Source organism: Gallinula chloropus, assembly GCF_964237585.1.
Source record: "Gallinula chloropus genome assembly, chromosome: 5".
In the NCBI taxonomy this organism is placed as follows: domain Eukaryota; kingdom Metazoa; phylum Chordata; class Aves; order Gruiformes; family Rallidae; genus Gallinula; species Gallinula chloropus.
Window position 1 is genome coordinate 13,694,274 of NC_140090.1, and position 27,506 is coordinate 13,721,779.

Consider the following 27,506-nt stretch of genomic DNA (forward strand, 5'->3'; position numbering starts at 1 on the left):
TTAACAATATTCTAAGAAATATGTGAAAACTTGAATGTGTTTCAGAACTGAACAAAGTTTAAACATTTGCTACATTAACAGGATCAGAAGGTTTACATTGTAAGTCATCATTGCAACATGACATTAGTAGGAATGTGCTGTTCCTATAAAAAGTCATACTGTATGTCATAATAGTATATTTCTCTAATGTTTTATATACTAATCACCAACAGATTTTTAGAAGATTATGCAAGTATTATTTAAGGAAATCTTTTACTTACTCTGCCCCGTTCAACTTGAGTTGTTAACATCACAACCATAGATGAGCCTTGTTCCCAAGTCATCTGCCAAAAATCAGGACAAGTGTTCGGTAATGGACCTTGACAAGCAATGTATTGGTTTATTATTGTGGAAGAAGGGATTTCCATCTAAGAGAAGACAAAGTCATTATTTTAATTATTACAGCAAATATAAGTCAGGCATCAGATATTTAGCAGTTAGTAACTAATACAGTAAAAACACATCAACTATATCAATTGTGTTTATACTGAGCTAGTAAATGTGCATTGACAAAGACAAAAATTCTTTGAAGTGCTTCACATGCAAAATTATTACAAAGATCCAAGCACACTTCACATATTAACTGGCAGTTATGTAGTTGCTATAATCAAGAGATGATAGACCGGTTGGTAAATAATTCAGATGCAAACATTTGGTACTCTAAGAGTTTCAGATACTAGCTTTTAAAATACTGTTCTTGGAATTTAAAGTAATCTCTGGGGTTTATACCTGAAAAATCAGAACTTCTAATTTTGTTGTTGCTAACAAGGGGCAAAGAAAACATGTAAAAGTGCTACCAGATTAAACTTTACTGATGCTGAGCTCATTCACATTAGTAATTAGAAAAGAAGAATTCATTCCTTTGGTATAAGCCTAGTTTCTCTTTGCATTTTTTCTCGGTTTCATTTATACAAACACCTGCCACAAAGGTAGTACAATAAACAAGTAAGCATATCTACAGTATATCTGAAGTCATCTGACTGCAGGTTTATCAGACTTTCTAGTCTGAGCAAGATTTACAAAAAAAGTTGGGAGTTGTTTAAAAAAATTCCTCCATTAGAAAACTGAAAAATTACTTAATGTCAAAATATCTTCTGAAAAATACTACTCACGTTTATGTAATTTGCATTGATGTAATCTTCATTACTTTTTAAAATAACCCGTGTAGCATCATCTGAAAAACATTTTAGAAAGATGTTACTTATTTACTAGCCACAGGAAAATACTTTAAGAACACATGTACAAACACACATACTTACAAGGCGAAATGTCTCTGTATCTATTTTTGGAAATGTTTTGAGGTAATCTGGCACAAGACATTGTCATTCCAGGCTTTTTCCTATACAATTGCTAAAAGACAAAACCAATGATCAGAGTATAATAGATGCAAAAGTCCTGTTAGTATATTATTTGCCTAGAGGGGTTTTTGAGAATATAAAGTACTGAGCAATGGTAGCTTCAACGCACAGGAAAACACTTCTCAAAGGAGAGAACCATGAGTTTAGGTATGCTGTGGGATGACTGAAAATAATCAAGATACCATCATAGTTTCTGTAAGGACAAAACGAATTCTAAATTTCAAGGTTCATTAACAGCACTGATCAAGGAAAAAGTAAATATTGCATACTGGGACTGGAATTGACTGATACTGACATTCCACACAGCGATTTAGGGCAGGCAGATAGCAATGTGAATAGGCATCTACCTCCACTGCAGTTGTTTCATTTCCCCAGCCCCCTGCTGTCCTTCCATATTTCAATAAATGTAGAGCAAATCCTAGACTACCTTGCACTCTTCCTGCAGAAAATCTGCTTTGAGAGGCTCGTGCCCCCTCATGCCTTAGCCATGCATTGCCACAACCTGTGAGCTGCAAAAAGCATTAGATCCAGGTTCAATAAAAAAATCTGACTGTTTGGGAGACTGAAAACATATGGTTAAGAAGGGATTTTAAATCACTTTGAAAATATCTTTTCCTTCCACATGTAAAAGTAGATTTTACCCTTTTTTTTAAAGAATAATATATAAATAACTTTTACAATTATCTGCTGCAATACATAACTCTAGGTCTCTATTTGGTGAGGAATTCAGAGAATTCACACTGCTGTGTTTTATAAACCTACTGTTTCCTGCTCTAAGTCACTGCATTTAATGCATTAAAGATGAAATACCATCAAGGTGCAAGTTCATGCTAAAGAAAGACTACAGCTATCAGCAGCTCAGGGAGCCACAGGAAGTGCACTGTTCTTTTAAAATATATCATTTTTAAAAAATCAATTATTTATAAGACATCGTTACATTAACCCTTAAGATTAGGGTTGGATTTTTCATTGGTAATTTTACCTTCCCTCATTGAGATCATCCATAAAACGTCGACAGCTCAGGTGTCATTCAGTTTCTACAGTAACTTAGAAATGTAATGACAGTCTGAGTATAGAACACATACTTTGGATTACATTTTTTAAGACTTCATCCTTATCAAAATATTTTATTCACATAGTTCCCTGATGAACATAAAAAGCTATAAGCAATCAATAAAGCTATTTATAACAAACATCACTAAAACCTAGTATTAGGACTATTCTATAAAGTTTGTACATGCATTCAATACAGAATTGGATTTTTTTGTGTTATTTTTCTTTTGAGAATGGAAGTCAACTGTTTAGCTAAAAGATGCTGATTCTACTGAAATTCAACTGAAATCTGCTCTGATTAAAATAATAACTATCCCAACAGACTTGGAATTTGCATACTGCCACAGGTGACACCGTACTCACGTCAAACTGAGCTAAAACAGTTCCAGTGATAAGCCCCTCTGCTAGCTGAATCATGGATTCCCTCAGAGCATTATCATCTTGATGGACACCATCAAGTGGAGATTTCTCAGGGATGTACTGGAAGTCAGGCTCACTCTCCAGCTTCTCTTCCACAACGTCGTAGACAGCTGTAACAAAGGAATGAATGATCCAACTGGACATGCTGTTTGGCAAGTAAGTGTCAACTCTAAAGCATTAATTTTAGACAGCAAAGATGACAAGTAGAAAAATCCACATTCATTAACACACTGATTTTAGTGCCCATCAGTGTAGACAAATAACCTTTACTGATCATTCTAATCAGTAATGACAAAACTATTTGAAGTGAAAGCACATGTTATAACCTACCCTTTTCTGATGTAATTCCCAAATCACACACATCATGCCTCTGAAGACATTATGTTTACATTTACATTTTTACTTTCAATTCACTTTGAACTGATTTTAAGACTTCAGTAATTAGGACAAGATGTACAAACCACCTGAGGAAGTGGCATTAACATAAACCACTGTAATGCTATAAATGTTGTATGAGTGCCTTACCTATAAAAAATAAACTGAAAAAATAATATGCATCTTCTACACATATGCTGTTCAAAAGCCTGTTTTTAAATTATATCAATTACCATGAAGGAGGAACCTAGCAGCTCCTCAGTTCCACAACTCAAATGTTAATATCCAGAATATGAAGATAATCTGATACACAAGGAGAAACAGTTTAAGTAAATTTGTAAACAAAGCTAATAATTTAATCTGAAAAAGTGAGTAAGCACAGAAAAGCTGCAAGAAAACTTACGAAATAGTAAGTAGGGACTCCAAAAAAGAGAATAAAGGAAAAATTGTTTCTGAGGTGGCTTAAGTACTCTGCTACAGTAACTTCAATTATTTTGATTAAACATCATTATTTTTCATTTTGCTTTTTCCTCTGCAACTGCATTATAATTGTGATGTGCAGCAGAATTAAATCCAGTGACCATCTGCTGGCAATGCTCCAGCAGTGTTTCATTAATACATTGCACAAACTGTTATTCAGCCTGTATTTTTAGCACTTCATTAAGCCTCCTGAAGTAGAAATGTTACTAGTCACTCTGGATTGTTTTAAAAACATATGAAATGTTTTTACATATATCTCCTCCAAAGTCATCCAAACACTTGTGTGTTGGGTGAGGGGTTTTTTGTGTTGGGAGTTTATATTTTTGAAGGCAGTAACAGCAACCTCAGAAACAGCATTCAGTATCCATACAGCTTTCTGGACATTTTTATTAATGACATTGAAAAAAAATTAAATTGTCTCTCTAGAGACATTTGATCTCTGACTTTCCTATTAATTTTCAATACTTAATTATAGGATTGATGAAGAGTACAGGATTGATCCAGATTTGTAAAGTATGCTGTGTTACTGCAATTCCTTTTCAAGGAAGGGAGTTCTTTCTTAAGAAGATGTTGAGCATTCCACCTCAGGACATAAAAAGGAGACTAGGAATTGAATGCAAGGTGTGGATTTTTCTTATTTTTAGAAATTATTTTGACAAATCACTCACCATTGGGTCGAACTAGGAGCACAAGTTCCCCTGAGTGTCTCTCACAGCTAGCTTTAATAAACATAACAACTTGATCATGGGTATGTTCTGCTATGTCCCTGCCGTTAATCAGCACAACCTGGTCCCCTTCATTCAAACGAGGGACACAGAGATCAGCCTGCAAGGTGAAAAATAATTTTTAAATGTTAAAAAAATATGTAAAACAAGCCATTTCCAATTTCTCTCCTTAAAATAGCAACTTTAACTATACTTGGGGATGTGAATCCTCACAGCCTAGTTGCTATGGTTGCTGCACTGCACTGAAATGATAAATTTCAGTGTTACACAATACATGAGAGTGTCATTCACGTGAGCAAATCAATTTGCAACTGGGAGGTGACTGTCATTGTAACATCTTTTGGTAGCTGTTACTCCACTCCTGTAGTTGAAGCAGAAGGCTCCTGCTGTTTGAATAGTATTTTGTACAGGCAATTAAAAGCAGGACGTTCCTGTCTGTGAAGGGAAGGGGGTAACGTGGCAAAGTCTTGCCCAAATTAAATTCACAGGCTTAAGTGTTTCAGGAGTGAAATACCACAACTGTAATGACAAGAGGAGACAAAGACTGAAGACAATGCACAAATCCCAGTAATCCCAGAGGGAAGAATCAGGTAATGAAAAACTTCTATCATAATCTTCTTAACATCATTGTAGAAAAGGAAGAGCACATGTTGTTACCAAATATTTTCTCCCTAGACAGCAGATGCTTAAAGCATTCAGTGAAAGTTTTTTATGTTATTAAATACTAGAGATAATAAATAATGGTGACAAAAACAATGGTCTTGGGAAACACTTTGATCATTTCAAATAGCAAAAAAAAACCACATTAAAAACACCTGTACTTCTTAAATGCTAGCAAATAAACTGTTCACTCTAAAAGATATGAACAGAGCTCACCCCAGTCAGTTGAACACCAGGTCAGTGTTTTTGACAATCAAGTGACAAAATATTGTGCCTGGTTTGAAGACACTATTGATAGTCACTAAACACCAGTAACAACAGACAATCAGACCTGATGAATGATTCATGCTGTTTGACTTTAATCTAAATCTTGGCTTTATTCAGCCACATCTGTCATTAAGAGAGATTCTATATTTTTTTTTAACATACTAAAAAGCTCTTTCAATATATAATTTATGTGAATACCTATATTTAAAAAAGTAATAAAGTAAATGTATCTTTAGGATGACACAGCTCAAGAAGCAATAACATCTGTAACTCCATGTAATTCCCAGGAATTAAATTTTGTTTCAGTAAGAAAAATATTTTGGAGGACTGAAGAACTATTAAAAATACATTACATAGCCCCACCAAATCCTACTGCGTATAGTTTGCTTTGTTTGGATACCATTATTGCACAAGCTAATTTTCACAGGCAGCTATGAATTAGTCTACAGCTTTCAATACATACAAGATACAGAGGTATTGCTACCCACATTTGGGTTTTTTGATACTTACAGGTGTTCCTGGAGCTACTCTGGACACTATTACCGGCATCTTCTGATCGTACCCACCCTTTAAAAACAAATGAAATTAGTAATATATCATAAATGTCAGAAAATAATCTTAATAAACAAAAAGGGAATAAATGTTACCTTTACATTGAAGCCAAACCTTCCATTTTCATCTGGTTTCATTCTGATCATAACAAGATTGTCATGGGGGAGACCACCATTGGGCTAGTAAACAGAAGTTGTATTATATTAGTTAGGCTTTGAGGATATTGTATGCAATAATTTTACAGTTATCTTGTAATTTCTCCTGGACATGTGAGAAAACAGCAAGTAATAGTGCAAATGTCTTGAGTTTTGCATAGAAGGGAAAAGTTACACATTTCAAGCCTTGGAAATAACTAAACTAGCATCATGATCTGTCAAAGCACGCTCCAAGTAAGAAACAGTATTAGAAAAGTCTAACTGGCTTCACGCAGGCTTAAGAAAAACAGTTCACTAAATACCAACACCTTATATGCATTTTCATGTAATTTAACTAAGACTGTAGTGCAAAGGCTGCAGTAAGAACGTACTATAATGAGGAACTGAAAACATAGTTCTGTTTGTAGTAACAGCAATATGACAGCAGTAAGCAATGGTAAGTTTGGCAACAAATAGTTCCATATCCCCTATCCCATGTCCTGTGTAGTGGAGTGTGAGGTGTGACACATCCTTCACGTTGATCAAGCTCTGACAGTTTTAGCTGCTTCCTTTTTGCTTTTGATCTCATCATACCACCACTATTAAATGAACCACCAATAAACTGGGGAATACTAGATAGTTTTTTAATCTGGAAAAGTCAATTTAGTGCCACTGAAGTGAATTTTTTGTTTGTTCCCAAGAATATTTATTTTGCAGATGGAACATAAGCCAGTACTTCCATGGTATTACTGAAGAAATTTGTTTCAAGGAAGTTTTCAATGTTACCAATTACAGCCAAAGCATAAAATTCATATTCAGGAAGGAAGAAAAAAAAAAACCCCACCTCATTAAAGCAAACATTTCTATATTTAAATTCAAAACCTGCAGGTTCAATAAGTAAAAAGTCTGCTCAACTTGCCTCATAACTTAATTCCAGGTGTTTTCAGCTCTCGGTTAAAGCAAAACAAACCTCCCCAAACAGATTCAGAGTAATGAAAAGATGAAGTATTTGGGGAAGGAGAGGAAACTAACAGCAGAAGATATGTTAATTAGAAGTAAGGGTGCTGAGGAAAAGCAATCATACACAAATCACTATGTTCAATGGCACAGGAGACCACTGGCAGAATAAACAACCACCAAGTGCCCACCTGCAGCTTTTGGCAACTTTGGTGCCACTGCATTGCCCAGACAAAAAGGAAATAATAATTTCCTACTTCAGTAGGCTATTTTAAGCAGCAATTTCTCATGAAAAACATCACAAGAGTACTGTATGTCTTCATTAGCCTGTTTGACTGAAGGGATTTCTGGCCACACCTGTTTTCAAATATTGCTTGATATTCTCAGACTGGATACTTAGGGACTGCAGGTGGAACAAATAGTTGTTGATCCCATTTGTGACCTACTACCTTCCCAAATAAACTATCCATACACATAACAAAGAAAGGAATTTCAACAGCTAAATGAAGTCAAAATGGTGAGGGGGTTTCCTTAAAGTATTTGAGATGGAGCAGCGTTTCAGTGGTACAGAAACCTGAAGCACATGCAGAAAAGCAACTTAAAAAAAACCTAGAAAGAAACCACATTCCAACTCTTTAATTTATAATTTCACAAAATTTCAGAGTCATACTGCATTCCTCCTTATCTAATATGAAAAATAAAATACCATCATCAGACCAAATTAGATCTGCAGCTACAACAGCCTACTGCCTTAAGAGAGGCGGCTGCATAAAAGTGGTCCACATCAATCACACTGAGAATGCACAGAGAAAAACAGAACCTGGTTCTCAGGCAGCTCTGCTGGTTTTACAGAACTAAAAGGAGTTAAAAAAACACCTGAAACATGGTTTTGTCAATTTGGTAACTGAATACAGAGCAGAAATCCTTGGTGAATAATGGTATCTTTCAAAACTGATCAGTACTTTAATGTGACACAGGTAAGCATTGTCAGAAGACAAAGCTGTTAAAATTTGTTTCATTATTTAAAGCAATTTTTTTCTTTACAACATACCCCAAACACTCCTAAATTAACAGGTTTCACTTTTGCATGTTTTATTAAAACCCCAGCTCTGAAATTAAATGTGGGTTTTAAAGGAATCTTAACTTTGTAACAAGGCCTGAGAGAACACCTGAGGCTTAGAGTTCAGAATACAAATAAAAATAAACCAAAATTATTTTGAAAATACCAATTTTGGGACTCAATTTTCAGCACTGGAGGTTGGCAAAAGTGTTTATGCAATTTTTGCTACATCTGGACGTCAAACAGTTTCCCAGCCTGCAAAACATTTCTTGTTCCACATCAATATAAAACCAAGAACCATTTGAAAACTTCTAGAAGGACAAAAAGCACAAGGTCAGTGAAATCTCACCTCAGCCAGACAATAATCAACTGAGCAGCTTACTCATATAGCGTGTTCTTAAATGCAGAAAAAGAACTTTTGCTCAGGTTTTTACAGAGCTCTTGGTAGAGTCTCTTGGAAATTCTGATGAGAAATGCAACCACAGATTCAAGAAGTCTCTCCTGACAAAACTGCTCAAGAAGCTGGTAGGCACTTTTAGTCTCAGTGTTTTGCTAGACTAAACACCAGCAGTAGAGTCTGCAGTGTCTTCTTTAGAACTGATGGCAAATGCCTCCTCAAAGAGGAGGTTAATTAGAAATTTCTGCATGTGCAGAAAAGCAAATATTCAAAGTATTTGCCCATCCATCCCAACGTAGTTATTTGGTGACAAGTGACAAAGGATTACTCCAGGAGGTGGGAAAATCATGAGAGCTACCAAAGAGACAGCACGTGCGGTGGAATCACCGCAGTGTTACACACAAACACAACAAGCCTCTGAAACGCAACAAAACCCGGTTAATGGAAAGTGGGATTATCATTCTGATAAAAGGCAGAGTGGCTCAACTTACAGTGGATTTCTCAGGTGATGCAGGAACATCGAATGTTTCATTAATATGGTTATCCAGTTCTTGCTGTGAGTGTGAATGGTGAATTTGGTTCCAACTGTTCTTTTTAAATTGTTTGGGTGGTAATGCAGGAGGCTGCCCGTCTATAGGAGTCTCTTGAGACCTAAATACCAAAACAGAAGTATGAAGTGGAACAAGCATGAGATATTGACAGTTCTTTCAGGGCTCCAAATAAACTAAAAATGATAGAAGAAACTCAAAAAGTTTGAGCTGAATAACTGAACATGCCTTATACAATCTCAAAAACATTAGAATATACTGGAAGTGTATGTTTGGACATGGTACTGCTTTTCTCTTATGAGCAACTGTACACAGAACCAGTAAGTTCATCTTTTTCACGTAGGTTTTTTTTTTTAATGGTTTTAGCACTCTTATCTCACTTTATGTTGGAGTATCATAAAATTCACTGTTAAATTTTAATTTTTCAGTTCAAAAGTACGTTTCCCCCACCGTTTTGCACATATTCCCCCCCTTGAAACACGTGCAGCCGTCAAATATTTGTAGAACATGGCATTTATCGCATGCATTTTTTAGTTGAGTTACAGCAGCATTACTGAAGATCAAAGAGCAGAAATTTCTACTGCAAGCACTCTAATGTAGATTAATAAAAATGTTCTCTGTGTTTATGGATAGTATGGACAATTTCCTTTATTAGTCCTTTTGGAATAAAAGCTTAACTGTATAATTCGTATTACATAAATATATGATTCATCTTTCATTATATATGGCTTTATATTTAAGAATTAGGAACATTTTGAAAGGCCCAAAAGGGCAGTTAGCACATAGTTCCCAGCTTAGCTTGAATGCCAGTTTCTAAATAACAGCAAGGATACATGCTTTCCTCCTCCTGAACCACATTAAAAGGCATTATTAAGTAATTTAACAACTTAAGACAACAGCCCACTGATACTAGTGGCATATCCAAAAACCACGAAGAATGAAGTTAGAGGTTACAGGTAAGAGACTGCTACCACCAAAAATGGGTGCCTCTGTTCTTGTTTTCACCCACACTCATGGCCCCTTCCTAGAAACACATAGCCACTCTTCCTTTGGCTAAGGCATCTTACCAAGGAAACAAAAAATACATGGACTTTTTGGACAAGCCTGGGTAGCTCTCTGCTGGTTCAACAAGATGAACTGGTTCACAGAGGGTCCCTGCTCCCTGCGCCGGGAGGGATGTGCACTCCCAGATGCCAGAAACAGGACGCTGCCCCTTTTGTTATCAGCAAGCTGCAGCAGTAACTCCTAACATCCCTCTGAAAAGCGTGGGTAGCCATGTGAGTGCTCCCACTGAATTTAACTGATCTAGCCAAAGTAAACTGTTTGCAGGGTAAGGCTCTGGTTATGAGACAGCAGAACATTTCAAGTTGCTGCAAGTCAGAAAACCTACGGCACACAGCAAATTCCGTACCGTATAATTTGTTCCTGTGCAATTAGAGAAAGGCAGAGCCCAGATACATGCTTTCAAACAAAACCAAAAAACCTGTTCACAATTGTCTACAGTGATTGCAAAATAAAGGATGGACCTCTTTCAAAAAGCATTAAAAATGAACGGGGAATGGAACACTTCACTTTGAAATACCACACGTTTTCCATTTCAGTTTTAAAACAGAGTGTCTTTTCTTAGAAAACAAAACATCCCTAAGTTGCCTTTTGGTCAATATATGAAAAGAATTGATTTTAAAAGATCCTAACAATATTTTTTCAGGATGTTTTTACTTAATTTCAACTTTCACAAATTTTTTTTTCGTGCAATGTTAAAAAAAAAAAAAAAACACCACAACTAATTATTCAGTTACTGCTGTCCAAAGAATCTCATGTTCAAAACACGTTAGGGAACAGAAACAATATTTCTTAGCACTTTTCAATGCAAGTAAAAAAGAGCATATCATTCTTATTTTTTATTTTTCACGATAAACAGCTTTTATAAATTAATTTTTATGGAGGAAAAATAATAATGTAATGATTGCCCACACTCATAGAATTAATTTTCAAGGCAGCTATAAATTATTTAGACATTGACTTACAAAGGTCACCCAGAGCTTTTTAACTGCCTATGTATTTATTCATTCAAGCTTGGCCAGCACAGATTATTCACCCTCTTAACTGTAGGGAAACATAGTTATGTATTTTTCTGCAAACAATTACTCCTGAGAGTTTTAAACGGAATAAAAAGAAACAGAAAACATGAGTAGAGAAACAAAAGGAGTCATACCAATACTAGGGATGTCTATACATACAATGTCAACAAACACAAATAAATTCCTACCAAACATACAAACTTATAGAAAAGATTTGAAAAGTTACTTAAATGAGCATTTTAGAAGCAGCAATGCAAGTACTGTAATATATTAGCATAATGAATTGTGAGAACTAACAATCAAGCCTTGGGCAAAAACTTCATTGCTTTATATTTGCCCAGTCAGCTTTGAATTTCCTTATGAATGCTCAGACAATGGCAGTGAAAGCAGCCTATTTTGCAGGCAAAGCAGCTCTCTGTTACCGCATCCAGCAATTTACATAATAATAAAATAACACACAAACCCCCGGCATTGACAAGCTTTGGGTATTTCTGTATATATCCGGTCTGACCTTTTAATATATTAAGCAAAAGTTTAATACATGCCCCCATCAAGCTATTAAACTACACACATATCACATGCTTTTGGAATTAAAGGTTATAATTACCTCAGGGAACTACAAGAAGAAATCTCTCAATTTAGTTTTGAATAGCACATGCAGATGAAGGAAAAAAAAAAGCAGAATTAAAGGTTACATTAGCTAAGCCATAATATCCTTCCAAACTGCACTGAAACTCAGTAATTTCTTTTGACTACAAATGCAAGAGACCACTGAACAGTCTGCCTGTCAGCTCAGCCCTTCTGACTTTCTTATGCATGTGTATTTGATCAATAAATAAAATTCCCCAACAACTTAGGAGATGGACTACTCAAATCTTTTCACTCAGAAAGGTCATATTATTTGAGAGGCAGCTTTCTAGACTGTAAAACAGTCTCATTTTAAATGATGTGGCTAATATGAACTTTGTGACTACTACTTTCATCTGTAATTTGCAATTATTAAATCAGTAACATCACCTGAAACTTTCAGAACACCTTGTTCATGTATTTTTGACAGTCAACGACCTCATTCTTAAAAACATATTATGCTAGATATCTACACTGGGAAATTAAATACCACTTTTAGGCTTCTAAAAAGGGGGAACCCCCCCAAAAAACCCCTAAAACATAGCTATGGAAGAGCAATAGTTTTTCTGCTTGGGTATAAAAAGTGCAAAATCATGAAAAAGAACAGCCATAGTTGCATAACTAATTTACAAAACCACTTCCTCTCCTGTTAAAACTCATTTCTATGGTGACTTACACAAGATATCAGGTATTAAATAAACAAATCCCAGGGACGCTCAGGAACATCTTTTACAGCTTAACTTATGAGTAACGGCACATTAATGAAAGAGAATATTGAAGACTTGAGCTTACTTCTCAGTATCACTCTACCATTCAGTAACTGTTTCTCAGAAGTGACTTCAGTTGGAAGCCTTGGAACAGAAGGAACCTGACCCTATGTGACCTTTGTACAGCAAAACTCTAATATGAGAAAAGATTCACAAGTGTTACAGTTTAGAGGCTCCATCCCCACGTGACTAGCTTAAAAAAAGGCCACCAAGACAAGGGAATTTTCTATTATTACGCCAAATTACTCTTTTGTAACTCTGAAAGCTAAATAACGAGCTGATGGTCAAAATGTAACTATTGCACCCTGTCACAAAAAGTATGGTGTTATTTTACAAGCATTTTGAAATTTTGCATTCTATTTCACTTGCCAAAGTTACACACAGTTGTCTGAAACTGAAGGTACAGGTTTTAAAGGTTTTAAAATTGTATTTGCATACCTTCCCAGTGTTACTTTTCCTGAGACACACAATTTGTTTATAAATGTGTAATTACATATGTGTTATTTTAGAGTTCTCAAATGGTTTTGAAACCATTTGCACAATTTCCTTGCTAACAAAGGCTACACAAAATTATGAAGGCAAGTTGAGCATTTCATCAAGGTACAATGGGAGTGTTATAATGTTTATATTGTATACTTCTGTTCTAAAACTGATCTGTACTCTGGCCAGAAGTTATTGGCTATTTCAAATTTTTTATTACCTCCATTTTTTTGTCATCTTTCTGGACTTAGCAGACTTGCAGTATTAAGAATATTCAGTGTAACAGAAAAAAAAAGTCTGGTAGTGCTTATCTTAAAAAAACAACTAAGAATATACAAAACATATTAGGAACCTCAGAGTGCTGGTGCTAAAAAGGTATTTTGGTTAATTTGCATAGCTCATTCACATTTCTGTGCCTTGGCAAAAAAAGCACAATTTCTAAGATCACAGGAATTACAAACGTTTATCACAAAACATCCTTCAGTCCTAGCAATCAAATAAGTTTCACTTCCACATCCAGACACTGACAGTCACCTTATGGCAAATGCACATTTTGGGTGTGCAGGGAAGTTATTGCAACCCTGCACCAGAAACATGTCAGAGAGATGGTCTTCTGCATCATTTAACATTCTGTAAGAGCTACACCACTGCTTCCTAAAAACCAGCTACTGTCTTACTAGATTTTCTGGCTCTCCCTGACCCAAACATTTAACATTAAATTCTTAACAGCAAAGATTTCTGACTTGTCCTCAGACACCCTGTATGCTACTGTACAGTGAGGACTAACAGAACTTACGGTGATGATTCCAGTATGATGCTGTTGGCCTGGGTGGAAGATGGAGATCTGTGATTTACAAATACTTCACTTGGGGAAGTGTGAACTACATGGTCCACTAAATGTCCAACTGATGAGGGTCGTAACCGGGCTCCTTCTTGAGTGAAGGCAGAATTGCGACTAAGAGGAAAAGCATAGCAGTGCAATGGGAAAAGAATATTAATCCACATTTCTTACATCACTACAAAGGAATGCTAAAATAATTATTTCCTCTCAGTGCAAGCATATGATCATATACTTTTTTTATTAAATATTTTAGATTTTCAACATCGCCAAAAGAGTTATGTTGACAGATCAACATACTATATTTCAAAATTTTCAAAGTGTTCAAACATCATTTTCATAAACACTAAATGGCTAATATTTTCTTTGTCTTTTTTTCTTTTTTTTCTAAAACCAAAGAAGCCTGAAAACATTATGGTGCTTTGAACAGGCTGCAGGACTGCCAGAAGGAAAAATGAAACCCCAAGAAGAAAACTAGCTCTGTTGATGGCAGAACTTAACCTGAATTCACTAAGGTGAACATTTATTCCCCTGCATTGTCTGCGAGAAAAATCGTAAGCTTTGCATTGAGAGTCTTGTCTTTTCTGTGACTCAAAATGTTCCCATTTGAAAAACAGCATAACGATGTAGGCATCTTTCTTAAAATCCTCTGAAACATGCCTAATTAAGTTGTTAGGCTCTAAGCATCATTATTACACCATTTTTATCATACTTTTAAAATGCTACAGATATTTGCAACAGTCTTTTGAATAACGTGCTATTATGCCAAAGAATCTTAAAACCTATTGTTTTATGCAATATAAAACTGGATAATACCAATTCTCCCAGTTTCAGCACACTGAGAAAATTGGTTATTTTCACTAACTATAAATATAAACCAGAAAGCTTCAGCATGTGAGAAGAGTGATTTGAAAGAAAATGCAGAAAAATTGAGGGCAATAAACCGGCAAGGATTTCTGATTCAGTATATTTTCCCATTTTTTTTTCAAGTTGTATTAACCAGAATCAATTACTTCTAAAATATCACACCGATTTTTATTATCAGGTTTTTTCTTAGTCAAAAGAATAATTTACTTTTAAGTGTGAGATAACTTGGGCTCTCAAATTTACAGTAGCATGCTAGACCTCATACTTTTCACAGGTTGAGAAGCACCTAACATTCACCCCCAAATAGTTTCTCTTGTCTGGAGCTAAACGTTCCAGAGAACCACTCAGCACAGATGTGTAAAGTCATTTGTCTCTCTAATGCAATAATCCTTTTATTACATGAGCTAAGTCACTCACATGAGGTAGACAGTCTCTTCTAGGGACAGAAAAGTCAATTCTACTTACTGATTTGGGGTGCCAGGTGGAGACCGTGATGGTAGGCTCTGTGTTTCCAACCTATCATCAGACAGTGAGTTCCTACTCACTACTTCCCAGTCCATCCCACTCATTAATTTCCGTGCCAAGGGTTTGCTGGGAGATCTAGGAGAAGAAAGTAAAATGACTAACCAAAAATTATATGAGGTAAGAATAAAAGGAACCGTGGATATTCTATCAGCCACATACATTTGCCTAATTATATGGAGAAAAAGTAATAATGCAAAACTAGATTTACATGGTCAGTTCTGTATTTTCTCAATATACTGTACTTATTTTTTTGTACTTTGTGCAAGAATGTCAGTGAAGCAGAGTCATGAAATACTGCTGGCTACGAGGGAGACAGGCAAGCTGGAAGACAAACCCGTTAAACCTCACTAGGCATTTCTAATGCTTCAAAGAGAATCTGACTCAAACAGAGAAGCCAGAGAGGTCTGAAGTTACAAATGAAAACCAAAAAATCTCTAAGTAGCACAACTATGCAGCCATTTCAGGAAAAATAAAGCACTGGAAACATCAGCCCAATAAAACTCCCATGGACTTTGAAGAACTGAAAGTGGGGTAATCATCAACATAGCAACGGACCTTTTGGGTTTTCTTTACTCATCAGGGATTTAGATCAACGTACAGAACATGTTTTATCACGTGTAAGGCAGATGCAATCATCCTATTTAAACTGCTTTGTAGGTAACCAACTTCATTTGGTTTTGTGTCAGGAACGTACTTCAGGTTGAAGGTTATTACTGACAGTGTTTTTAAACAAAAGGAATTGCATTTTCTACTCACTGCCCATTCTCAATAGTGAGGAAACATTTTCTTTTCATTCTCCCGTCACGCCAGGGTACCTACAATCATCTTCTGCTGTTTCTTTCACCTATTTCTTCAGCATAAATGAGACCATATTGTACTGTCTCATGAAATAGCATATTTCCCTTTTATGCTGGAAATCATCAAATGAATCATCCAAGAATTGTGGTTGCTTTTTTCTTAGCATCACTGAGATGGTTCAGTCATCCTGTGACTAAACATACCCAGACTTTTGCTGTTTGCTTTTTTCAACTGAAAATTCTTCAGCCAACAACAAAAATTCTTTTTAACAACCCTTCAATATCTGTCCTGGGTATTTTGCGTTACCGGGCTTTTACTTTACTACTTCGGTGGTGTTATATAGTTCAAATTGCTCTTCTATCATTACCCAGCCTTCTCTTGTTCCAGTGATACCTCAGTTTCACCAGTCTTTTGTGCCATTTCATTTCATTCCCATGTGCCTTTATGCTCTATCACTGTTTTCTGCTCTCCAGCTTTGCACAATGAGGTGACAACATATTATTATGTTAGCGAACTTCTCTATTTCTTTGCCCAGCTCCATTCGCCCATATCACAATAACTTCTGCCTTGGCTGTCTCTGGGTCACGTGGTAACTGTTCTTAATTTTCTTATCATTATCACCTTACTGATTTACTGAAAATGCAAGTCCAGAAAGAAGGAACTTTGCGCAATTAAGGAACTACCCACACACAAATTACATCCTTCTGAAAATGAGAACCTTACTTACAACTACATTTCTGCTTCTCCTGGAACCTAAAACTCAGCTCAAGCCACCCCTTTAAGACAAACTGCCCTCAATATAATCAGAAAAGTCTACAACAATAACCAACCAAGCATCCTAATGAATAATCTATCTTCACATCCAGAAATATGTAAATCCTATTAATGTCAGCAGTGTTTGTTTTGGTATTAAAGGAGTGGTGATCTGTGTGTGGAGGGTTTATTTTTGTTTTTACACCTCCAAGCAGTTCTGAACATCTAGTGCATGCTGTGCTGCTGCTTTAAAGAGTCACTGAAGAACAGCTGACAAGTTTCAGGCTTTATTCCACTTGAGGAAAAAATCCAATAGTATACTGATACTTGAAAACAGGGAAAATATCAATTATATAATTCTTGATGAAAACCACATCCAGTTTGTCAACATGCATTCTAAGCAGTATTAATTTGATTTAAAGGTAATTAGCTTCATATCATGTCAATTAAACCAACTTTTCAATTCCTCTAATTTGCTTCAAATGTGAGCAACTTAAACTACTCATATACTTTTCTTCACAAACATAGCAAAATTGAGCAGCTCCAAACAGGTAAAATAAGAAACCAGCAGAACTAGAATGCATATCTAACATTAGCAATTCATTATTGCTTTATTAATCAAAGCTATCAGTAGCTGGACTTCGCTGACAACACACTTGCAGCCAACAGATTAGCACCAAGTGCTGGTTCTGCAAAGAGGTGTGTCCTACTACCCAAAGAACAGGCTGAGAGTAAAATGCAGAGCAACATAATATATCCAATGCTAAACTACGTAAATACAGGACAGCAGATACAGTAATTTCTGACAGAAATGTAAAGGCAGCTACTGAACCTTACTGCTTGAAAAAGCAACAAGTGCACTATAGGAAATTTAGCATTTTGGTTTTGGGTGGTGCCTTTTTTTGTAAATGTGCATGAACAGTGAAAGGGCACTATCCTTGCCTGTATAAAACAAACTAAATTACAAAGAGACACACAAAAACATGGGGTGGGAAGGGTGGGAGTGAGGTGTTTTAAAAAAAATTTATATTGTTGAATTCTAAATAAAAGCCACTGCACTGTATCCAAAGTCACAGTTTGCATCTACATTTTTGAAAACTTCCTCAATCTATGCAGCAAATGAACATAAGTAAAATGAGAAGCTTCACTTTCTTCCATACAAAAAAGATCCAATGTTAAGAAAACTCACCTTTTACTGCTGATAGAGCCTGATCTTTGTGAAATAATACCTTAAAGCCACGATAAACAGCTGCAGAGTTTATCAGCAAAGGTTCGTTTCAATTATTTTATTAACAGCTCTAACCTCAGGGTCCCACCCACTGATGTTGTTGCCTCCATTTCCTGTCTTTGCAAAAATTTCAAAGAAAAAATTACCACATTGCAGCACTGAACTTCTCAGTGCTGTAGATTTTGATACTCTCCTGTAAATACTTCTAAAGCTAACAAAAGGGATTTTATAAGATACTTTGCGAAATATTCCTGCAGATTTCTCCTGTATCACTAATTCCATACAGTATTCAAATCATTTTCCCATGCCAGAGCATAGCTGAGGAGATGGGGGCAGGGAAGTAAGCTGTAAGAAAACCTTCTGAAATGCTTTGATGAACTTTGAGAGTCTAAAACCTGCAGTTGTCGCTCTGTATGGAGGCTTCTACTGCACCCCAGCACCGGGCACTGCTAGTTAACAGAGTAAGCTTTTTTTCAGGTTGACTTTTTGGGGTATCTGCAAAGACTTTCCAAAAAAACTTGAAAGAAGACCTATCTGAGGAGGGACAGAGACCAAAAACTGTACCTGCCACCAAAATCAGGAACAATTTTGCAAGCTGCAATACTGTATCGAATGAAAAAGAAAACAAAACCAACCACCACACACCCTAATCAGGGATGATATTACATAATGCAACTAAAAAAAGTGTATGACAAATTTCATTAGCTTAGCTGCAGTACACTAAAGCTTTCAAAGAAACCATTTGTTTTTTGTCCCACAGCTGAAGTGCTTAATACTCACAGGACCTGGGAAAGAAAGGGGGGAAATACAGGCAGGAATCTTTTAAATAGTTTCTGTCCCCAAAAGAAATAGAACCTGGAGCCAGAGCCTTGCTTTGTATTTTGACAAGGGGTACAGGGAATGCGTTTTCTCAGCAGAACTGGTGACTGCTGATTCAGTCCAAGAAGCTGAAACCGTATCCAAACCTGCAGGTACACCAGAAAGGACCACATATGGCACATGCAATTTAAAGCAACTGAGGAATCACTTAACATGAATAAGTGCATCGTTGAAGTGAGACTGGATTTCTGGAAACAGAGATTGCAACTTAATACTGGAGAATTTGAAAATAAGAATGACTGAGAAATCCACTTGCTATCAGATGATGCACATAAACTACCTTCTCCCAGCTCCTTACACACCACCACCAGAACTGAAGTAGAATATTTTGCAAGGACTCAAAGAGAACAGTGAGTGCTCTTTCAGATACTTGTCAATTTCTGACTTGATCGAACCTTTTTCACTTGTATTATCTGCTTTCACTTTTATTATGTTCCTGGGAATTCTTACAAGGTTCCCTGGGTTGTGCATATTCAGCAACAAATAAGGCCAAGAGAATAGCTGTAATGCAGGTGAAAAAATAAAACATCTAAACAACTGCAGCAACAGCCTTCTAAATGCTGAAGGCAGTGCAATGCATGACGATTAAGAAAACAGCAGCTACAAAACGCATAAAATTTATTACAGACTATTTCTGGCACAGTAATAGATGCCATTTTTAAAAAATGTTTTAAAAATATTTTTATAATTTGGGGAAAACATCTATTAAGTAAAATCCTGAGTACAAACAGCTAAGCCTGCTAACTGCAGGCCGCTTCTTTGGCTGTTAAGAACTTCTATTTCAATGTCTTGTGCTCTGTACTTGTGCTCTGCTCAGCGTGCAAAAGGCTATGTGACTGATATTGAAGCAACCACCAGTTCCCAATTTAGAACAAACCAACCACTCAAACAACATCTCAATGCAACTATTAGTGTTACTGTCTTACAATCACCACTTAATTCTCAAGACCGACCCAATTCTAGCACCCTTCTGGTTTCACAGCAAAAGACAACCAGCAAAACTTTCAAAAGCAACCAACCAAAACGAGCCCACAGCTTCACAGCTTAGAAAGGTGTTCCACACGAGGATTTAGAGAAAGACACAGTGAGAAAGGCAGGTTCCAGGAACAAAACTCACATCACATCTGTAAAAACTTAAAAAGCAAAATCTACCCTCTTTTTATGAATACAAAACAGTTAACATCTACTCAGTATTTCAACTAGAAATATATATGTTTAGAATACAAGGAATTAAAGATAACGTTCTGAGATTAAGCTTCCTGAACCACACGGAGTTCCAGAGAAGTCTTACATTTTAGTCATTTCACCCTTGAAAATACTGAGCGTCTTTAAAACTGAAAATACATTAATTGTGCACTGTGATTGGGAGGATGGAGTAAGAAGCAGATAATGATCTATTAAAGCTCTTTTGAGGTATATTTGTTACAATATGACATTAATTTTCTTTCCCTGATGTACACACATATGCCTCAGATATTTATCAGTCATCAACATTACTGAACTCAAAAGGTGAGGATAAATGCTGTATTCCTTAATTTATAAGCAACAGTGGAAAATAAAATTATTGAGAGCAGAAAAGTCAAGTATTTTATTAACTAAAAGAGGCCATAAAGACTTGAGAAAACATAAGAGCACTTCTAGCCATGGCTTTCAGTTTTATCCAGAGTGCGTATTACAAAATACAAGTGACCCCAGTACCACTTACTCAGTTTTGACTCAAAGGGAAGAGTGCCATCTACTGAATAAGTTTCTAAAGAAGATAAATATACTCTTCAAAACCAAGGACCAGCTCTCCTCCACCCTACTTACTTGTGGGGAATTGTAACAGGTTCAGAGTGCAACAAGACAGAGTTTAAAACTGATTTGTAACTGCCATTTAAATAAATAAAACTCAGTTGTCACACTGTTAAGTCTTCTGCCTACTGGAAAAGTTGCCCCAAGTAAAAATCTAACCAGACTCCCAAAGTAAATGAAACAGAGTAAACAATAATTCTACAGCACACAGAACAAATGCTTCTTATAAAAATCTACCTGTTGAACAAACATGTCATAGCACTTCTGTTCCCAAATCCTTCCAATATGTACTTGGGTATCTACAGTGTGCCCAGTTAAACACTGGCATTACATCACATTGCACAGGGGGAAAGAGGAGAGGCAGGCAGGAAATCAAGGCAGAATTCACCAATGCTCTGAAAAACAGTGTTTGCAGGCATTGCACTGGAGAAAGGTTGCTGGGCTCTTAACTAAAATTCTTCATCTCAATAAAAGTATAAGCATAAAAAAAGCATGGACCATACTCCTTCCTCATAAGGATTCTTTCTATTAATGATCAGAGCAGACTGTCAAATGGATGCAGTGGTTTTACTTCTGAACACTGTATCATAATTTCTGAATGCAGAACTAAATCTATGTATTGACTGTTTTCTTGTAACCACTAAATCCCTCAGGAGTCTGAAATACAATTAAGTCAGATTCTATGGTTAGCCAAGCACTCTGTGATGGAATACTTTCAGAAGCAACTCACTCCTAGTCAAATTTTTCACAGTGAAATACCTCACTGGTACTTTAGTGATAAAGCTGTTCAAACCAAGACACACACTCACAGTACCTTCATTTTAAAGGAAATACATGTGTACAGATGTATGCTGTTATCAGGGTAAAACACACCCAGTAACTCAATACTCTAATGGAATAGTTAGACAGACCATGCTTTGCAATAAAGCCCTAAGAGGGCTAGCACATATACCAACAAACTGCACAGATGGAAAACAATTCTAAACTTTGGATATATATATAAAGGGGAAAATGTTAATAAGGTTACTCTAATTTTTCCATCATAACATTCTTCCCCCATTTCTGGCTGCTCCATATAGATTATCCTCCCCTATCAAAGTTCAACTCCTTAATAGTTAATTCCAGCTACCATCAATAGCAACAACAGTTGCTTTTTATTTTACGTTTTTTGCAAACTGAAACAATGATCCCATAACATTTTAAAAGATACAAACAGAAGACTTACTGATCCTGTAAAAATTGCTTACCTTGCAAATACCCTGTCTTTGTTTGCTCTTTCTTTACCATACTGCACAGACTGGACCTCTGTTCTCCCACTGGAAAACAAAAAAACAAAACACTAAATGCAAGAAACTTTGGATAACAATTTCTTGCTGAAAATTGAACCACCTGAACAAAAAAACCCCACCCCAGAACCCACCCAAATTCTTTTTTCAGTCATGCTCAAGCAAATGTGCTAGCTTCAGGCCCGTGTAACTCTAGACAGCATTTGGGTAAGTGTAGTTCTTTTCCCATTAGAGTCTAAGTGTAAAAAAGACCAATTAATTCCAAGCATTACATATACAAAAAACTTCTAGCCATGACTTTGTCTAGCCAAGTTTTGAAAGCCTCCAAATACAGATATCCCACAACCTCTCTGGGTAACTTGTTCTCTGGGTAACAGTAATGAACTCCTATAAAAACCCAATAAACAAAACCAAACTTTTTCCTAATCTCCACCTAACATCTTCAAGCTGAAATTTGTGACTGTTGTCCCATGTTCTATCACCTGCCATTACCAGCACAAGTTTGTCTCCATCATTTCTGACACTGCCTTTGAAATAGCTTTAGCTTGCTACTCAACTCCCCCTTAGTTTCTTCATCACCGGATTAAACAAGCCCAGTGCCCTTAACCCCTCCTTGTGTGCCACATTACTGCTATTATGCTGCCCCTAAACAATCTCTCAAATGGATTACAGAAATTCTAGCCTTTTGGCTGCTTCATTAACTTTAATGACCTTCATTTTTATGCAGTTTCCCTTTTCATCTTACATTAACATAAACTGAATGTCATCAACAAAGAGCTATTCTGTAAAAGTAACCATGATGATTCAAATTCAAAATCTTTACAGAAATTAAAAAGCTCCCCAAAATTCACTACAGCAACACTAAATCAAGTCTCAAACTCTGCTCAGGATTACAGAACACTGTTTCCCAAATGAGTTCTGTGAACGCTGGTCAAAAAAACAGATGGTATAAAATTTAGCCACTGAATTACTTTCCTTCTTTATACATTTATGCAATTCACAAGTGTAACAGAAATAGTCTGTTATTGTGTTTTCTAGCTTTTCGTCATCTCCCTTTGTACGTCACAGACACTGTTGCCATTCTAGATGGATGATTAGTAAGTAGTAGCTCCATTATTCTCTACTTCAGGCATGATTTAAACCACTGGTTTTCTGCATTACTTGCAGAGACAGCTCAGTTAACTGAGATTATTCGTATATAAAAAGCTTAAAGTACTAGAAACCAACACCACCCACACCATTGTTAGAACAGAAGTTGTGCTTGAGGATTATAGTTATTCCACAGTCATTCTTCGCACCTCCAAGCTTTCTGCCTATTATGTTAAGTTCATCCTTAAAAGATATGGACTTAATTTCATCCTTATTTTCTAAGCCTCTGGTTTTCAGTGCAGAAGATATAGGTGTCTCTTCTTCACCTAGTTCCTACTTGTGTACTATTTGTATGCATCTGGCTTAAGTGAGCTTTACTTGTATATGCTTCTTTTCATGGCTTTCTATTTGATCTTTATTTAGATCTGTTTTGTTGCTGTTGCTGAAAACAAGATCCGAGATCCATCAGTTTTCAAAAAGAGCAGGTCAGAGACTTTGAAGTTCTCTGACAATGTTTCTAAGGTAAGCAGGCCAGGCAATGCAGCCTGGGAGACAATCTCAGTGTACTATCTCGCTAACAACCACTGACAATACAATAGTTGTATTTTCAAGCTATCCTAGAAAATTGCTGACACTTCAAACTTAGACAAGTGAGGAGGGGAACAGTTACAAGATTCAAAAGCTGCTTGAATTATTGCACCTTTTAATATAGATTCTAAATAATCCCCTATGTGTACTGATGAGTTGCTTGTTCTTTACCACATACTTCAAACCTGCACTTACCAGTACCGGAATTTGGAACCCAAAGTGAAGTAATGTGCAAAGAAGTTCTTCTGAGGGGGAAGTGGTCTGTCCAAACGGAAGAACGTGTGATGCTCAACACAAGCTTTCCACAAATTCTTACATGCTCGGTAATTCACCATATTGAATCCCAGTAAAGTTTCTCTAGATTCATGCTGAAAATGAGAAAAAATTATTTCAGATCACATTTTTTCCAGTTACTTTTGAAATTAAGAACAATAAATGTTACCTTTGATTTTTTTCCCCCAAAATTATGCTTTTTGAAGTGGTTCTCTAATTTTACATTAATTTATGTCTTAAAAATCCTTTAAGATACCTCTAAGTTTTCTTTAAAGATATTTTAAACTCGATACTTTTTTCTTTTTAAATGAGCTTGCCCATAGGTTAACAGTCTGTTTAGTGATAATGAAGTAAGTCTTGATTGGGAAAAAGCAGTCCCAAAGAGGTGCAACCCAAACGACAATTAAAAATTGCAATGATTCAAGAACTCAAAGGCCATATGCAGTTTCAACACTGCTACAGTTAAGATGAGGAATTACCATGCACACATGCCAGTTAAAGACTGGGAACAGTTACTGACTGATATGCCTACTTCCAAATGGTTAATCAGGTTCCTGGTAAAGGGAATAAGCCAAATTGCAAAGCAAGCTAACTAATCTGCCTGTTGAGGGAGCTTGATTACAACCTTAGTAGGCCAGAAAACATCATCAGCTCTCTGCTCTCTCTTCACAGTACTAAATCCTCCACAACATGTATCGCACCTTAACTGTTTTCACTTAGCAGTAAACTCCTTGGCCTATTCATGTGCAGCTCTGCTGAGGTACCAGGGTGTAGACTTGCAAGCCTTCTACCAGTGTTGTACTTCTATCCAGTATATGGATAGCTGCTGTGAATAATGGCTACCACCACCACTGTATTTTCAGAGACACATGATGAACTTTGGGCAAAGCATAAAATGGATTTAAAGAGTAAACAGCAAATTTCTGATGAAAGTCAAGAAATCGTAAGCAAGAAACTGACACTTGACATTTTACTTCAATTTACAAAAATCACTTGCATCTCTTTTCTTAACTGCCAACTCTTCCCTGTGCTTTCTAGACACGTTAACAGACATACTGAAAAATCTGAAGTCACAAACAGGGTAACAGAAATTAAGTTCATCAGCTATTTAGTTAAAACAAAGGCTTTATCAGCAATATAAATGTACAGTAATATAAAGAAGATATATTACTAGTCTGTAAGAGAGTAACTGTCAAATTTGGGACTGCCTGATCTGGATTGAACCAGCTAAGATTTTTAGATTCCAACAAAAAGTTCTCATGATGTAGTAAATGTTAATACTGTCACAGCCTTTTACACTGTTGGAAAATAACCTGACAAGTTATATGAGCCAATGAACATGCATTTTCATTCACTCTTAAAGCACTGTAAGCATTATAACGGCGTGGGGGGTGGAGGGCATGGGGGGAAGTGGTAGGGGTGGGGTATGTGGGAAGAATACTTCTGTTTCCCCTAGTTTGTATTCTGGAGAACGAGCTGATCTGATTCTCATGCCACCATCTGATCACTAGATCAGGCATGAAGCACGAAGGAGGAGCTGGTATCTGAGGAGCTGGTATCGCATGATGAGAAGGAGCTGCTGCTAGATCAGCTTAATTGTAATGCGAAACAGCACTTTCACAGGAACTTGGTGTGTTAGAGCTTTAAAGGTACCTTAACAATAGTTCTATTCATAGCTTTTAAGGCTTTCATTACAGTGAAGAGAACCGATTCTCAAACCCTATCCTTCATCTCAACTACAGCTAGAAATCAATCTTTAAGGTAAGAGGAGGATAACACAAGGGCCCCGAAGTGTAGCCATCCTTTTCCTATCCACTCCTGCAGGTTTTATAAAACCCAAATGTTAAGATGAATACTTGAAATTAATCTTTGCTGATGATTCTGGGGTGCAATCCCTGGTTCTGCTGCTGTCTAGTAGCTGGATTTAAAATAAGATCGTTCATTTTCTCTGAAAATATTAGGCTTGGATCAATGTGGGCTCATCATGAGATATGTTAACGTCCGCAGCACTTCAGCCAAAAGTGCATAAAGTAACCGCAGTCTGTGAGAATGTTGTTACAGCACAAGGCTCCCAGAAGATGCTGAATGCTCTGTGGTATGACAATGACATACTGGTATTTCAGGGGTTTACGGTCTGTCCAGACTGTGTTATAAGACCTCCTCAGGGAGCCACAGTGGAATTCTACCATATGATGACTACCTCACTAATTGTGTCCATGGTTCCTATTAGAGGAAAACTGTCAGCTTGCTGCACAGTGGGGGAAAGAGTGAAACAGCTGGAATTCAGTACTGGTGATGAGAGGCACGGGGCACAAGAGCTAAGCTACAGGTAAGCCAGTACCACCATGTAAATTCATGGCTGGTGAAGGGGCTGGAGGGCAAATTATATGAGGAGCAGCCGAGGAAGCTGGGGATGTTAAGCCTGGAGAAAAGGAGACTGAGAGGGGACCTTATCACTGCCTACAATTACCTGAAAGGAAGTTGTAAAGAAGTGGGAGATGGAATCTTCAGCCAGGTGACAAGAGATAGGACAAAGGGAAATAGCACAAAGCTGTGATAGGGCAGCTTCAGATTAGTTGTTTAGGAAAAAAAAAAATTTCACTGAAAGAGTTGTCAGGGCCTGGAACAGGCTGCTCAGGGAGGGGGTTGAGTCACCAACCCTGCATGTGTTTAAAAAAAAGGGTAGATCAGGTACTTAGGGATATGGTTTAGCCTAGGACAGTAATGGTTGGACTTAAAGGTCCTTTCCAACCTTGTAATTTTGTGATTCCTTGATTCATTTAAATCCCAACCTTACAAATATACACCATGTGGTAGGCTACCTACAGAATACAAGAAGAAACACTGGAGGGATAGGGAAAAATTTAGGACTAGCTTGTATTTGTGATACCTTTAATAAAAAGGACAAAACACAAAAAAACCCCAGAACAGATATTGGTGCCCTGCTTGCATACATCATTTCAATCCTTTAACGTTCACCTTGGTTGGGGACATTCATTCAAACCCACCTTCGACTGATTTGAAACAGGGACTTCAGAGCAGATCTCTTGCTGCTCATGAGAGAAACTGGGTTGAAAAAGACTTTCTCTAGTGGGACTCTTTCACTTTGCCTAAACAAAGAAAAATCCCCAACAAAGCAAAAAATCACTACCCCCATCTCCAAGAGAGACAAAAAGACTTGACCTTTATAAGCAGCAGATGCTCCAGAGTCAAGTTATTCCACAAATACTGGACAAGAGTCCTGTAGAAGCTTAAATGCAACACAGATTGTGCAAACAGTATCTACACTTCATGCAAAAATCCAGCAGCATAAACTTCAATAGGATTAGGCAACACCCAACTAGGCACCTCACGAATATCAGTGCTACGTAAGATCAATTATGTACCTGGGCATAGGTTACCTTGTGAGCCTAGCCTTAGTTCTTCCTAAAAGTCAGTAAGAAGAAAAAATTCAAAGCACAACCTCCAAATATAATTTCTAGAATTAAAAAAACAAACCCTAAACTTTGGCCACACACCAAAATGAGGTCTGAAGTCATAGACAAAGCCCATGGCATTGTTTTGTTACAGACTCTAGTGACTTTTCAGTGGACATATGGGCTCTAGAA

At 36.7% G+C, this 27,506-nt stretch overlaps 1 protein-coding gene across 1 annotated transcript in view; it reads right to left on the reverse strand.

Moving 5' to 3' along the window:
- Positions 1-27,506, reverse strand: part of PTPN4 (protein tyrosine phosphatase non-receptor type 4) — a 106,788-nt gene that overhangs the window by 9,322 nt on the left and 69,960 nt on the right. The window contains exons 12-23 of the mRNA XM_084265578.1: positions 23,821-23,993; positions 21,910-21,978; positions 15,151-15,285; positions 13,777-13,935; positions 8,969-9,128; positions 6,025-6,108; positions 5,888-5,944; positions 4,394-4,550; positions 2,814-2,980; positions 1,299-1,389; positions 1,152-1,213; positions 261-407 (exon numbers count right to left, since the gene is read on the reverse strand). Coding sequence (XP_084121704.1) covers positions 261-407; positions 1,152-1,213; positions 1,299-1,389; positions 2,814-2,980; positions 4,394-4,550; positions 5,888-5,944; positions 6,025-6,108; positions 8,969-9,128; positions 13,777-13,935; positions 15,151-15,285; positions 21,910-21,978; positions 23,821-23,993 — 1,461 coding nt within the window. The remainder of the gene's footprint in view (positions 1-260; positions 408-1,151; positions 1,214-1,298; positions 1,390-2,813; positions 2,981-4,393; positions 4,551-5,887; positions 5,945-6,024; positions 6,109-8,968; positions 9,129-13,776; positions 13,936-15,150; positions 15,286-21,909; positions 21,979-23,820; positions 23,994-27,506) is intronic.